This window comes from Moschus berezovskii, chromosome 14 (genome assembly GCF_049115385.1).
Source record: "Moschus berezovskii isolate FMDL1 chromosome 14, NW_MosBer_1.0, whole genome shotgun sequence".
Taxonomy (NCBI): Eukaryota; Metazoa; Chordata; class Mammalia; order Artiodactyla; family Moschidae; genus Moschus; species Moschus berezovskii.
The window spans coordinates 19,535,615-19,549,756 of record NC_142473.1 but is presented as its reverse complement, the minus strand read 5'-3'; the positions used below and the strand labels follow the sequence as shown (position 1 = coordinate 19,549,756).

Sequence of the window (14,142 nt, the reverse complement as noted above, 5' to 3'; positions counted from 1 at the left end):
TCGGGCTTCCCCAGTGGCTCTGTGGTGAAAGAATCCACTTGCAAAGCAGGAGACACAGGAGATGCAGGTTTGACCCCTAGGTCAGGAAGATCCCCTGGAGAAGGAAATGGCAACCCACTCCAGTATTCTTGTCTGGAGAATCCCATGGACAGCAAGACTGGCAGGCTACAGTCCATGGGGTAGCAAAGAGTAGGACACAACTAAAGCGACTTAGCACATGCACCAAGCACTTAGTCATTGGTGAGTGTTGAATTGGAGGAAGTTTTCAGTGGGGTGTGAACTGCTTAAATTGAAGCTGAGATGTTAAAATGTTAGGAATAGATAGATAGCCCTTGCCCATAGTACATCTCCAAAGGTCTTTTCTTGCTCTATGAATCTGAGCTTTTAAAAGGTCTTAAACAGCAGCCTAGGAGGTCAAGAGAATGGAATTCATTTACCCCTGTGATTAGCTCTGGGCCACACATGGCTACCGAGCACTTGGTAAGGTCGGCATGTGCTATAATTGACTGGATTTTGAAGCTTTGGTATAAAAAAGAAATCTGACATATTCATTCGTAATTTTTTTATTAAATGCATATTGAAATATTGTGTCGGCCAAAAAGTTCTTTTTCCCTAAGATGTTATGGAAAAATCCAGACCAACTTTTTGGCCAACCAAATACTATTTTGGATATAGTGGGTTAAAGAAAATATACTATTAAAATTAATTTCATCTGTATTACTTTTTAAAAAACTGGCTATTAGAAAATTTTAAATGACACATATGGCTCACATTATGGACACAGGGACAGCTAGGTTAGATGGTAACTCTGCTGTTTTCCCCTGCACGGATTTGGCTGTAAAGATCTGTGTATAAATGACAGCTGTTTGCTGCAGGGCCCACGTCTGTATCTTATTCTTGGTTCGTAATTAGAGCTGTGGCAGTTCATCCTACTCTGGTTCTCTTTCTCTTTGCCTCAGAGACTGCGGCCCAATTGCTCTTCTCAAATAAAAACACTTAATCCTCTCCCGTGGTTTCCCAACATCCCCCGACAGGCAGTCCTGTCTATGGCTCTGCCTCAGAGAATCCTTACGGAACTTCACTCTGCCTCTTGGTCTCTGTTATTCTTTCTTGCCTCTGTTCCCTCCTTCCTTTCCAGAACTGGAACACAGAAAATAGCTTGCCTTTGTATCCTTGCCCACTTTTTACAAATGTCCTTTCCTTTTGGGACAAATGTCTGCTTCTTAATGCTCTGTCACCCTTTAGCTTTGTTCCCCCATGGAATGAAGTTTGTGGATGGAACTAAGTCACTTCTGGAAATGTATCAACTTCAAAAATTAATAACGATCTTAATAAAAACAACTACTGTTATTTATTGAGTTTTATTACTGGCCAGGATCTATACTGGTTACATTACAGATAGTTCTCATTTAACCCTGACAACAATCCCACAAAGCCTATGCTATGATCCCCTTGACAAATGGAAAAAATTAGGTTCAATGACATTACAGTCCTTGCTTACCTATCACTGGGAAATGGTGGCCCTGGAATTTAGATCCACATCTGTCCCAAAGTCCTTGTTCTTACCCATTACATTTAACACTGCCTTCCATATGCTGTGTCACCTCCCAAGTTAGGGACTCCAAATTGGAATTCAGTGCCTCATAGCAAGTGACATGTATAAGCAAATTTGCTGAATGATAACAGTGCTGTGCAGTTGCACACTGTTTTGATGATTCTCTAGTTGACATACAATTCTCACGAAACTTTGATTAAAAAAATAATAATGGGCTTTATGAGCCCTATTTCACACACTGGAAAAATTGAGCTCCAACAAGATGAAATGATTATTCTGGGGCTACTTAGTTGAGTAACAATCACCAGCCAGGCAAGAACCCAGTTTTCTGGAAATATGTATTCTTTTTCTTTCCTCATCAGAGCATACCAGGCATTATGCAGCTTGGATGGCAGAATATGGTGGCAAATCATGTGTTATGATGGCTGATTTAATGTGAGTTATGGGAAGTGTTTGCAGGTACAGACTCATATGAGTTTCTCAGCTGTAGGTGTGTCAGTTTCATTCATTCAGCAAAACTTCCTGACCCTAAATGTGGCCAGCCATTGTGCAAACAGTGGGCATGTAAAGGTGGATAAGATACGACTTTGTCCTAAGACGATTACCTTCTAACAAGGACAAGAATCATCTTGCAAAGAGTATTATCCAATGGGAAAGTGTAGTCTTAATGGAATTTTAAAAGTGCGGAGAAGCGGAAAGGGAGAAGGAAGTAACTCTCCCTGGGAAAGTTTCATGGTGGAGGGAACTTCTGAGCTTGATTTCAATGGACCGACTTTAGAGATGAAAAGCCTGAGTCACTGAGTGTTCTGCAGAGGACTTCATCATCTTATAACTTCATTAAGTTTCCTAAAAATATGCTTGTTGCCACAGGTCCTTAGGGAGTAGTAGCATGAATTATTCATTGGAGTACTTAAAATATTAACAACAGTAAATTCCATAGGAACTTCACAAATACTCTGCCCGGTTGGTTAAGCCAATTTGAAAGAATGGTTTCCAATTCTACAAAGTTGGTAAGACTATGTGGAAAAACAAATGAAGCCCAGAAGAATTATGTCAACTCTCTAAACATCAGCCCATTTCAGAGGAAGACTTCATGCCTCTAGATTTCATGTCCTTCAAAGAGGTATTTTCTCTCACAGGGGATATTTAGAGTGTTCTACTCTCTCTTCTCTTCCAACCAAGCAAAAGTCTTGTATGTGCTACTGAATTTAATCATTTGAATATTAAGAGCCCAGATGTACACTCTGATGTGTTTGGTTTATTTGAAGTTAAAATTAAACCTAAAGGAAATCAACCCTGAGTATTCATTGGAAGGACTGATACTGGAGCTCCAGTAATTTGACCACCTGATGCAAAGAGCTGACTCATTGGAAAAGATTCTGATGCTGGGAAAGATTGGGGACAGGAGGAGAAGGGGGCATCGGAGGATAAGATGGTTGGATGGCATCACTGACTCAATGGACATGAGTTTGAATGACCTCCAGGAGATAGTGAAGGACAGTGAAGCCTGGTGTGCTGCAGTCTGTAGGGTCACAAAGAGTCAGACACAGCTTAGCAACTGAACGACAACAACAAAAGGAAAATATCCATCTAAGTTTAGAAATTGAAACTTGTCAGAGTCAAACCCTTGGGGCAACCCAAGAGGAGAGTGTCCTCTATTTTACTATGGTCCATAAGGGTGCCTATGATTGAGTTTTCTGATAGCTAATACCAGGCTAGACATTGTGCAATGGACTGAGGGTTTGTGTTCCCTCAAAATCCATATGTTGAAGTCCTAATGCCCACTTTGGTGGTCTTAGGAGGTGGGGCCTTTGGAAAGTAATTAGGTCATAAAGGTGGAGCCTTCAATGGAATTAGTGCCCTTATGAGAGGACCCCCCTCCCCAGAGAACTCTCTAGCTCTCCTGTCATGTGAGAATGCAATGAGAGGTCAGTATTCTGTAATTGAAGAGAGTTCCTCCAGAACCTGACCATGGTAGCACCCTAATCCCAGACTTCCAGCCTAAAGAACTGTAAGCAATACATTTCTGTTGTTTATAAGCCATCCAGTCTGGGGTGCTCGGTTATAGCATCCCATCTTGACAAAGACACCTAGACCCTAGGTAATGGAGATCTTAGCTAGAAATTCCTAGTTGGAAAGGAAGATCTCATCACATGACTTCTTCCCTCTTGTGCTTCAATTTAGTTGTTTGGTTTGTTTTCTAGACGTAATCAGACAGATTTATACTCCCTATTCAAAGCCAAGATGGAACATTCCTTCTTGACTCACTGAAGAATTCTGTGATTCTTGACTCACTGAGGAATAAGGCCCAGATCTGCAAAGCTTGGAGGGCATTAGAACTGGGGTAAAATCTCGATATTCCAGGAAGAGTATCTCATCTTCAAGCAACCTCTGAAGAACAGGACAAGGGGCAGGAGGTCCCAGAATGGCTCAGCAGCACTGAAGACTTTTGGTGACTATCGATATTTTGTTGAAAATTTAAAAATGGATTTCTTGACAGAAGAGTTCACAAATACAATGGTCTGTCTGGGAGAAAATTAACTCCTTACTGGGTACTGAAGTCGGAGAAGGCAATGGCACCCCACTCCAGTACTCTTGCCTGGAAAATCCCATGGATGGAGGAACCTGGTGGGTTGCAGTCCATGGGGTCACTAAGAGTCGAACACGACTGGGTGACTTCCCTTTCACTTTTCACTTTCATGCATTGGAGAAGGAAATGGCAACCCACTCCAGTGTTCTTGCCTGGAGAATCCCAGGGACGGGGCAGCCTGATGGGCTGCTATCTATGGGGTCGCACAGAGTCGGTCACGACTGCAGCGACTGAGCAGCAGCAGCAGCAGGGTACTGAAGCATAGGTTGCAAAGACACAGACAGGAGAGTCATGCATAATGGAAGGGTTAGACTAAAGGTCCTCAGCTGCTGTCTGACTTCCTGATTCTATTGTTTGCAGATCCTTGATTTATCTGTGCATGCCTCAAGGCTTGCACTTAGTACATTGTTCTGTAGTAATATGCAAAGATATTTGTCTCCGCCTCAAGGTTGAGAATCCCAGGGACGGGGGATCCTGGTGGGCTTCCGTCTGTGGGGTCGCACAGAGTCGGGCACGACTGAAGCGACTTAGCAGCAGCAGCAGCAGCAGCAAGGTTGAAAACTTCCTTAAGGAAAGGCAAGATTTATCCTTTTATATCCCAAGCACTTAGCACAGTGACTAGTATATAGGAGACATCAAGTAAATATTTATCAAATGAATGAACAAGTTTATTTTATATACTGATATCTCTAGCTAGACACACACACACATATATATATGTATATGTGTGTATATATATATATACACCTTGATTCATAGTGTAAGTTATCAGCAAGTGGAGGGTGTTCAGATTCTTTAGAACCCATGGCTGCTTGAATGCCTGAATGATGGAATATGCCATACGAATCTCCAAACATGGCACTTCTAATTATTTCATCTCTTCTCTACAAAATGAAGCTCTTTTATGCTAGCTAAGGCAGAATCAAGGAAATGGCAACCTATAGTATTCTTGCCTGGAGAATCCCATGGACAGAAGAGCCTGGTGGGCTACAGTCCACGGGGTCGCAAAGAGTTGGATACGACTGAGCGAGCGACTTAACTTAAGGCAGAATCAAAGTAGGGACAGGGTTTTCATGAATTTGTATTTCTAGATTAAACCCCCCATCACTAGAAAAGACCCTGGAGGTATTGATTAGAGGTCTAGGTGTGACTTGGCTGCATTCAGCAGGCAGGAGTCTCCTGTGGATGATCAGAAGCGTAGTTTCATCCAGTCTTGGGAAGGGAAGCAGGTGGGTGTTCAATGGGCAGAGGCATGCCGGGTGGAGGAGCAGGTATGCACACTGAAGTGGGAGCATAAGTGGGAGAATCTCAGCCAGTTAGACCAGATGAGAAGGTAAGAATAAAGCCAGGAAGCAGAGGCAGATAGGGTGTGATTTTTAGGTGGAGAAATTACCAGAGAAGCAGAGGAGGTGGATGAGGTTGCAAAGAGAATACTTGCCAAAGGGACATGTTAAAATGAGGCACGCTTGCGTCAAACACCACCGTTCAGTCATATATTCATTCATTCAACAAACAGTGGATGCTTGTGAAACCCCTGTACCAATGCTAGGGATACAAGTAGAATCTCTGCTCTTATGTACATAAACTATGAACTAAACTCTACATATATATTAACAGAAAATTACAGTGCAGTGTGATACACACTGTAATGAAGCAAGCACAAGGCAGTCTGGGGGACAAGAAACCAAATCCAAGATGAAATGTGAAGGATAAATTGTAGTATGCAAGGTGAGGAAGGAAGAGCACTCTTGCTTCAGCTCCGGGAATGGCTGAATATCCAAAAACCCAAGAAGGGAGCTAATTCAGGAACTGCAAATACTTTGCAATGGTTGGCCCTTATATGCCATGTTAAGTGGTCCAGACTTTCTCCTGGGAATAATGAATCATTAGAGTATTTTGATCAAGGAGGGACATGATCAAATCTGTGTTCTAAAAATATTACAACAAAGTGTGGAGAAAGGGTTGGAGGAAAGAAAGACCAGGGACCCACTGAAGTCACCACAGTGTCTCAGTAAGAGGGGATGGTGGCTGAACTAAGGCTGAGGCAATGAAAGCAGGGGGTAACAACTACATTCTTGAGATATTTAAATGTTAGATTGGACAAAGTTTGGTGATTGATTGGATGTGAGATGCAATCAACTAATCAAGGATGACCAGGGAATTTCCTGGTTGTCCAGTGATTAAGACTTGGAGCTTTCATTGCCGGCACCCAGGTTCAATCCCTGCTTGGGAATTAACATCCCTCAGGCAGCTGGGGAGGTGGCTTGCTCTAGAGGGATCTCCGAAAAGAGTTCTGGTGGTTGGAGAACCTGAGCCCTAAACTCAAGTCCAAAGGCCCATTTGGCTTCACTCCTTCTCTTAGGGTAGATAGGTTGCCTTTGGGAGCTTAATAGGATAGAGTGTCTGAGTAGGGTCCTTACCCACACTGGCCATTATCATTTATTCATTCATTCAGTGCTTTTGAACTGTGGTGTTGAAAGACTCTTGAGAGTCCCTTAGACTGCAAAGAGATCGAACTAGTCAATCCTAAAGGAAATCAGTCCTGAATATTCATTGGAAGAACTGATGTGAAGCTGAAACTCCAATACTTTGGCCACCTGATGCAAAGAACTGACTCATTGGAAAAGACCCTGGTGCTGGGAAAGATTGAAGGCAGGAGGAGAAGGGGACGACAGAGGATGAGATGGTTGGATGGCATCACCAACTCAATGGACATGACTTTGAGTAAACTCCGGGAGTTGATTATGGACAGGGAAGCCTGTCGTGCGGCAGTCCATGGGTTCGCAAGACTCAGATAAGACTGAGCAACTGAACTGAACTGAATCATCCAATATTCATTAAATATCAATATTATACTCAAAGTACTCCAGTATTCCATAGATCCCAGGGTCCAACTCTGTTCAGTTCTTCTTTCTGTCTCTCTTCCCATTTTTTGCTATTTATCATTTTAATTTTTTTAGATTTACTGAGATATAATTGACAAATAATACTGGAAGACATTTAAAGTATACATCATAATGATTTGAGTGTTCTTGCCTGGAAAATCCCAGGGATGGGGGAGCCTGGTGGGCTGCCGTCTACGGAGTCACACAGAGTCGGACACGACTGAAGCAACTTAGCAGTAGCAGTAGCAGAGGTATAATTGACAAATAATATTGGAAGGCATTTAAAGTGTACATCGTGATGATTTGAGAGATATATATATATATATACACACATTGTGAAATGATTCTCCCATCTAGTAAACACATCCATCATCTCACATATGTTTATCTTATTTTTTCTCTGTAAGAACATTTAAATTCAACTCTTTTAAAAAATTTCAATTATACAATAGTGTTATCAGTTATAGTCACAGTGTTATACAATTAGATCCTCAGAACTTGTTCATCTTATAATTGAAAGTTCTACCCTTTATACCAACCTTTTCCTATTTCCCCTGCCACCCTGCCCTTGGCAACTGTTTTTTCTACTCTCTGTTTTTATGAGTTCTTTTTTTTTTCCTTTAGATTTTACATGTACACGATACCATGCACTATTTGTCTTTCTCAGTCTGGCTTATTTCACCTAGCACAATGCCCTCCAGGTCCATCCATATTGTTGCAAGTGGCAAGAGTCCCTTCTTTCTTATGGCTGAATAATGTGTGTGTGTGTGTGTGTGTGTATGTGCACTAAGTCTCTTCAGTCATGTCCGACTCTGTGCAACCCTATGGACTGTCACCCGCCAGGCTCCTCTGTCCATGGGGATTCTCCAGGCAAGAATACTGGAGCGGGTTGCCATGTTCTCCTCCAGGGGATCTTCCTGACCCAGGAATTGAACCTGGGTCTCCTGCAATGCAGGTGGGTTCTTTACCACTGAGTCACCAGGGAAGCCCCAGCTGAATAATATTTCATTGTATGTATCTTCCCCATCTGTTCATCCACTGACAAGATACATAGGTTGTTTCCATATCTTGGCTATTGTGAATAATGTATCAGTGAACGTGGGAGTACAGATATCTCTTGGAAAAACAAGAGCTTCTCAAAGTCAGAATTACAACTGTAAGTTCCCAGTACTTTCCCACTCATGCCTTCTACTCCACCTTATCATATGTATTGTTGTTTGAGCTGCCATGTGCTGTTTTACAGAAAACTTTCTTCAGTTCTTATTCCTATGCTTGCATTAATTTTTTTCCCCTTTTAGTTTCTTTTACATGGACTTGGTCCTTGACAGAATTTTGACTTGGGTAGGGATTAAACATTTTATAGAAAACTCTGAATAAGTTGTCTTATATGGCCAGAAGCTAGGAAAATATCCACTAGCCTCCAGAGTTTTGTGAGCAACTCTGGGGCTTCCTGTGACTGATGTGATGGTGTTAGAATTTCAGGAACAGATGCGACTGATCAGTCTTCCTTGAAATACTTGCGTTTGATGCAATTACATTTCACATTTTGTGCTTGACTTTCCCAAGTTGAGGTGTGAAATTCAAGCATCAGAGAAACCAGCAGGGCTCTCAAGTTGAAGTTAAAAAAACACTCAACATGAACCTATGTAGTTCAGATTAATAAAATAAAATGTATGGGTGTGAGAGCCTAACCTCCCTCATCCAGAAGATAACATCTTACAAATCTCTTTCCTGGGGGCCAGTGGGTTTCTTCTCTGCGCCCCACCCCCACTCCTTGGTGGCTTAGATGGTAAAGAATCTGTCTGCAATGTGGGAGATCCAGGTTAAATCCCTGGGTTAGAAAGATCCCCTGGAGAAGGGAAGTGGGTGTCCAGGCCACTGGACCAAGAGATGAAGAATCTACTTTGAAAACCCTTCTCCAGTGATTCAGTAAAGTTCCATTTTTGTCAAACAAAATTATTATAATCTCCAACTCACTTCTCAAGATTAATAAAATGATTTTGAATGAACAGTATATGATAAATACATGTTGCTTTTAAAGGATGTAATATTGTTATTAATGTTATTTTACAATTGGTAAAGATATAAGACTTTGAGTAGTTTATTTGATTAAATGATGATACCTGTATGACCTGCAGCCATGAAATTAAAAAGCACTTTCTCCTTGGAAAGAAAACTACAACAAAACTAGATAGTGTATTAAAGCAGAAACATCCGTTTGCTGACAGAGGTACATATAGTCAAAGCTATGGTTTTTCCAGTAGTCATTATGGATATGAGAGTTGGACCATAAAGAAGGCTAAGTGCCAAAAAATTGATGCTTTCAAACTGGTGCTGGAGAAGACTCTTGAGAGTCCCTTGGATTACAAGCAGATCAAACCAATCAATCCTAAAGGAAATTAGTCCTGAATATTTATTGGAAGGACTGAGGCTGAAGCTGAAGTGCCAATACTTAGCCACCTGATGTGAAGAACCAACTGATTAGAAGAAACCGTGATGCTGGGACAGATTGAAGGCAAAAGGAGAAGGGGGTGACAGAAGATGAGATGGTTGGATGGCATCACCAACTCAATGGACATGAGTTCGAGCAAACTCCAGGAGATAGTGAAGGACAGGGGAGCCTGGCGTGCTGCAGTCCATGGGATTGCAAAGAGTTGGACATAACTTAGTGATTGAACAAGAAACTGGTATGATCATGGCCCAGGATTGGATTTCTGTTCCAAACATGCTTTTAGTTTTGCACAGAGCACCCATCTTTTTCCAAAGGCAGACTACCTCTAGTCTCATCAGCCACCTCTCACATGCTGAGGCTGAAGTCTCAAATTTACTGGTGGACAAATAACACAGATTTCTCAAGCTACTGATGTGATTGGATAGGTGACCTTTGTATGTAAAAGCATAGTATTATAGACTTCACAAACCTTTGACATCATCATGGGAGATAGACGGGGAAACAGTGGAAACAGTGGCTGACTTTATTTTTGGGGCTCCAAAATCACTGAGGACGCTGATTGCAGCCATGAAATTAAAAGACGCTTAGTCCTTGGAAGGAAAGTTATGACCAACCTAGATAGTATATTAAAAAACAGAGACATTACTTTGCCAACCAAGGTCCGTCTAGTCAAGGCTATGGTTTTTCCCGTGGTCATGTATGGATGTGAGAGTTGGACTGTGAAGAAAGCTGATCGCCGAAGAATTGATGCTTTTGAACTGTGGTGCTGGAGAAGACTCTTGAGAGTCCCTTGTACCGCAAGGAGATCCAACCAGTCCATTCTAAAGGAGATCAATCCTGGGTGTTCATTGGAAGGACTGATGCTAAAGCTGAAACTCCAATACTTTGGCCACCTCATGCGATGAGTTGACTCACTGGAAAAGACTCTGATGCTGGGAGGGATTGAGGGCAGGAGGAGAAGGGGACGACAGAGAATGAGATGGCTGGATGGCATCACCGACTCGATGGACATGAGTTTGAGTGAACTCCGGGAGTTGGTGATGGACAGGGAGGCCTGGCGTGCTGTGATTCATGGGGTCGTGGAGAGTCGGACACGACTGAGTGACTGAACTGAACTGAACTGAACTGAGTCCTAATTCCTTCATTTGAAGTTGAGGAAATTAAACCTCAAGAGCATAAATGGGTTTGCCCAAAGTCACCCAGTTAGTGCCAGCATTAGCATTAAAATCTGAATCTATTGACAAATCCAGTGTTGTCCATATTATGCTACACCCATTCTGGTCTAGAATTCCCCTCTAAAATTTTGGGGTGCTTGGATTGAACACAAATCCCTAGTAAGCCAGGATCCAATTAAGTGCAGTACAATCTTTGATGCCTTCTGGTATTTGACTAGAGATTTGTGGATGTTTGTTGCAACTCTCCAAGAGTACCACCCTTCTCTAGGCAGACAGTCAAAACCCATCACATCAGTCTGCTTTGTCCGCAGACAGACAGGCAGTGCAGGAACCTGCAGGGCAACTCTGAGCAGCATTCTTGAGACCAAAGGAAGCCATCTGCTCTGATTGCAGCTGGTGATCACCAGGGCCCATCCTAATAGGGCCGACAGGGTTTCTGCCCTGGAGAATGTCCCACTGGCTGCATTCACAGATTAGGTCCATCAGTCACCTTCAATTATTCAGCCATGTTCTTTGGAGGACCTGCAATGCAGAGCATTATAAAGTCTCTTCGTAATGTAGGGAGAAGTTTGGCTGTGAGTTGTAATCTTCCCAGATACAGTTTACAGGAAGGGATTCCCAGGCTGGACTTCCTGGAGACAGCCAGTGAAGTGTCCTTTTTATGAAAACTAGAGCCCTCATGACATGGACTTTCTATCATGGTTTTCAAGAGAAAGCAGAAAATGCATCTTCATGGTCATTCTCAGCCCTGGGATTTTCTTTTAAAATAATATTTATTATATATTTTTTCAGATTATAAGAGTAATGCATGTCTATTGTGGAAAATGCAGAAGATCACAAAGAAAATGAGAAGCATTCATATTTCCACTAAGATAGGAAGTACTCATATTTCCAATATGATGGGATTTACCTCCAAAGTTTAGTTCAGTTTTTCCAGTCTGCTTTTTAGTCACATATGGAAATATATACTTAGGTTTTTTTTAATGAAACTGTTGTCCTGCCCTGAAGTTCTGCTGCTGCTGCTGCTAAGTCACTTTAGTCGTGTCCGACTCTGTGCAACCCCATAGACGAGGTCCACCAGGCTCCCCTGTCCCTGGGATTCTCCAGGCAAGAACACTGGAGTGGGTTGCCATGTCCTTCTCCAGTGCATGAAAGTGAAAAGTGAAAGTGAAGTTGCTCAGTCATGTCCGACTCTAAGCAATCCCATGGACTGCAGCTCACCAGGCTCCTCCACCCATGGGTTTTTCCAGGCAAGAGTACTGGAGTGGGGTGCCATTGCCTTCTCCGACCCTGAAGTTCTAGGATTCTGTAAAAGATGCAGAACTAAATACAGTAAAGTCCTTGCTCAAAACTTTGAATGCGACCGTTGCTCCATAAACATGCCAACTCAAAGAAAGGGGAGCCATGGTTTCTGACTCAATCAGACTTGTTGAAGACCTCACACTCAGACTATGCCTGGATCTTTTAATTGTTATGTTTTATTGAAGTACGGGTGGCTCAGATGATAAAGAGTCTGCCTGCAGTGCAGGACACCTGGGTTCAATCTCTGGGTTGGGAAGATCCCCAGGAGAAGGGCATGGCAACTCACCCCACTGTTCTTGCCTGGAGTATCCCATAGACAGAGGAGCCTGGCAAGCTACAGTCCATGGGGTCACAAAAAGTCAGACATGATTGAGCAACTAACACACACACATGAACATGCACACACACACATAGTTGATTTACAACGTTGTGTTAATTCTTGCTGTACTGCAAAGTGACTCAATTACACACACACACACACATATATATATATTCTTTTATATTATTTTCCACTATTGTTTATCCCAGGTCACTGAATATAGTTCCCTGTGTTATGCATTAGGACCTTGTTGTTTATCTGTTTTGTTCTATATGTAATAGTTTGCATCTACTAGCTCCACTCCCAGTCCATCCCCCATGACCCTCCTTCCCTGTTGGCAGCTATAAGTCTGTTCTCTATGTCTGTTTCAGCTTCATAGATACCTTCAATTGTGTCATATTTTAGATTGCTCATATATGTGATATGATATAGCATTTGTCTTTCTCTCCCTGACATACTTCACTTAGTAGAAGAATCTCTAGTTGTGTCCCTGTTGCTGCAAATGGCATTTCTCATTCTGTTTTATGCTTGAGTAATATTCCATTGTATATATGTACCACTTCTTTATCAATTCATTTGTCAATGGACACTGAGGTTGCTTCCATGTCTTGGGTATTATAAATAGAGCTTCTATGAACATAGGAGTGTGTATGTCTTTTAGAATTAAGAGTTTTCTTCTGGATATATGCCCAGAAGTGGGATTGCCTTCGCTACTGTGAATGCCTGAATCTTGACAACAGTCTTCACATGCTAAAGAAACATAATAAACTAGAAATTGACTGCTTCCCTTCAAGAACATGTTCCCTCCCCAGCAGAGTATCAGTAGTCAATTATCTCCATTTTTTCGTGCTCATTATTTCAGGAGATTCCATTTGATGAGAGAGCTGCACATACAAGAGACTTACGGGAAGCATGGACCTTAGTGAAAAATGGCCTTTGGAGGAAGGAACCTGGCTGTCTCACGCTGGAGTTCATCATTTTGTCAACACCAGAGGGGGTATGGCTGCTTTTGCTGTCCCAGATACACACGGTCCTCTTCAACTCATGCACCCACTGGGTCAACCCAGCTGTACACACTACGTGCCCAGTGCTATCTGCCTTTTCAAAACCAGCTGGGTGGAGAGGCGAAGGCCTGGACTTTGGAGTCAGACAGACCCAGGTTCAGATATGGAATTTTCTCTTTATATGCTTTGGGGCCTTAAGAAAATCGGTTGTTTCCTAAGCCTTAACATGAGCATAAGAATGCCTACTTGGAGGCTTGCGATGAGCACCATTAAGTAATGTAAGCTGTCATTGACTGAGCCCTTACCCTAGCTGGGTGGTAAGCCAGTCACATAGCTTTGAGCACCTAACATCCAGGCACTATTTTCTTGCCTGTCTCCCGTCTCCTCCCCTCTCATCTCCTCTCCACAGCCCTGCAAAGATTAAGACTGGGGATAATGCAACCAGTATAACCGGCATAGATTGGCTCACCTTCCTTCTGTGTCCACATCCTAGCATCTGATTAATACAACTCAGTGTTAAGTTCGGGATGTTGTTACTGTCCTGGCATGGAGCATACAGGTGTCAAAACCATATCCCTGACACAGGGAAGTGGTCCTCTGTCAGGTCCAAGTTCTGCCCCATTGCCCGTCCCCCAGATCTATTGGGAATCCACTTTGGCAGGAGCTAATCTATGAATGAGAAAGCAGAGGCCACTGAAGTTAATGCATTCACATGATGTTTTAAAAAATGGTATGCCTCTCATTTGCTGTTATTTATCCATGCATTCAATTAATAATGAGCAGCTACTACGTGCCAAGCACTGGGGATATAAGAAAGAGATTAAGATAGACACAGAGATCACCAGATTACACTCCCTACT

The 14,142-nt window shown here is 42.5% G+C and overlaps 1 protein-coding gene across 7 annotated transcripts in view; it reads left to right on the top strand.

The window, feature by feature from the left end:
- Positions 1-14,142, top strand: part of AMOTL1 (angiomotin like 1) — a 199,993-nt gene that overhangs the window by 18,212 nt on the left and 167,639 nt on the right. For 4 of the 7 annotated variants that reach the window (XM_055422933.2, XM_088842902.1, XM_055422929.2 and 1 more), the window contains one exon: positions 13,141-13,275. The exons of 2 other annotated variants lie outside the window; for them this stretch is intronic. In XM_055422933.2, coding sequence (XP_055278908.1) covers positions 13,191-13,275 — 85 coding nt within the window. In that variant the 5' untranslated portion in view covers positions 13,141-13,190. Of the gene's footprint in view, positions 1-3,782; positions 4,008-13,140; positions 13,276-14,142 lie in introns of those variants that run through there. One more of the 7 variants, XM_088842901.1, reaches the window with a different exon arrangement.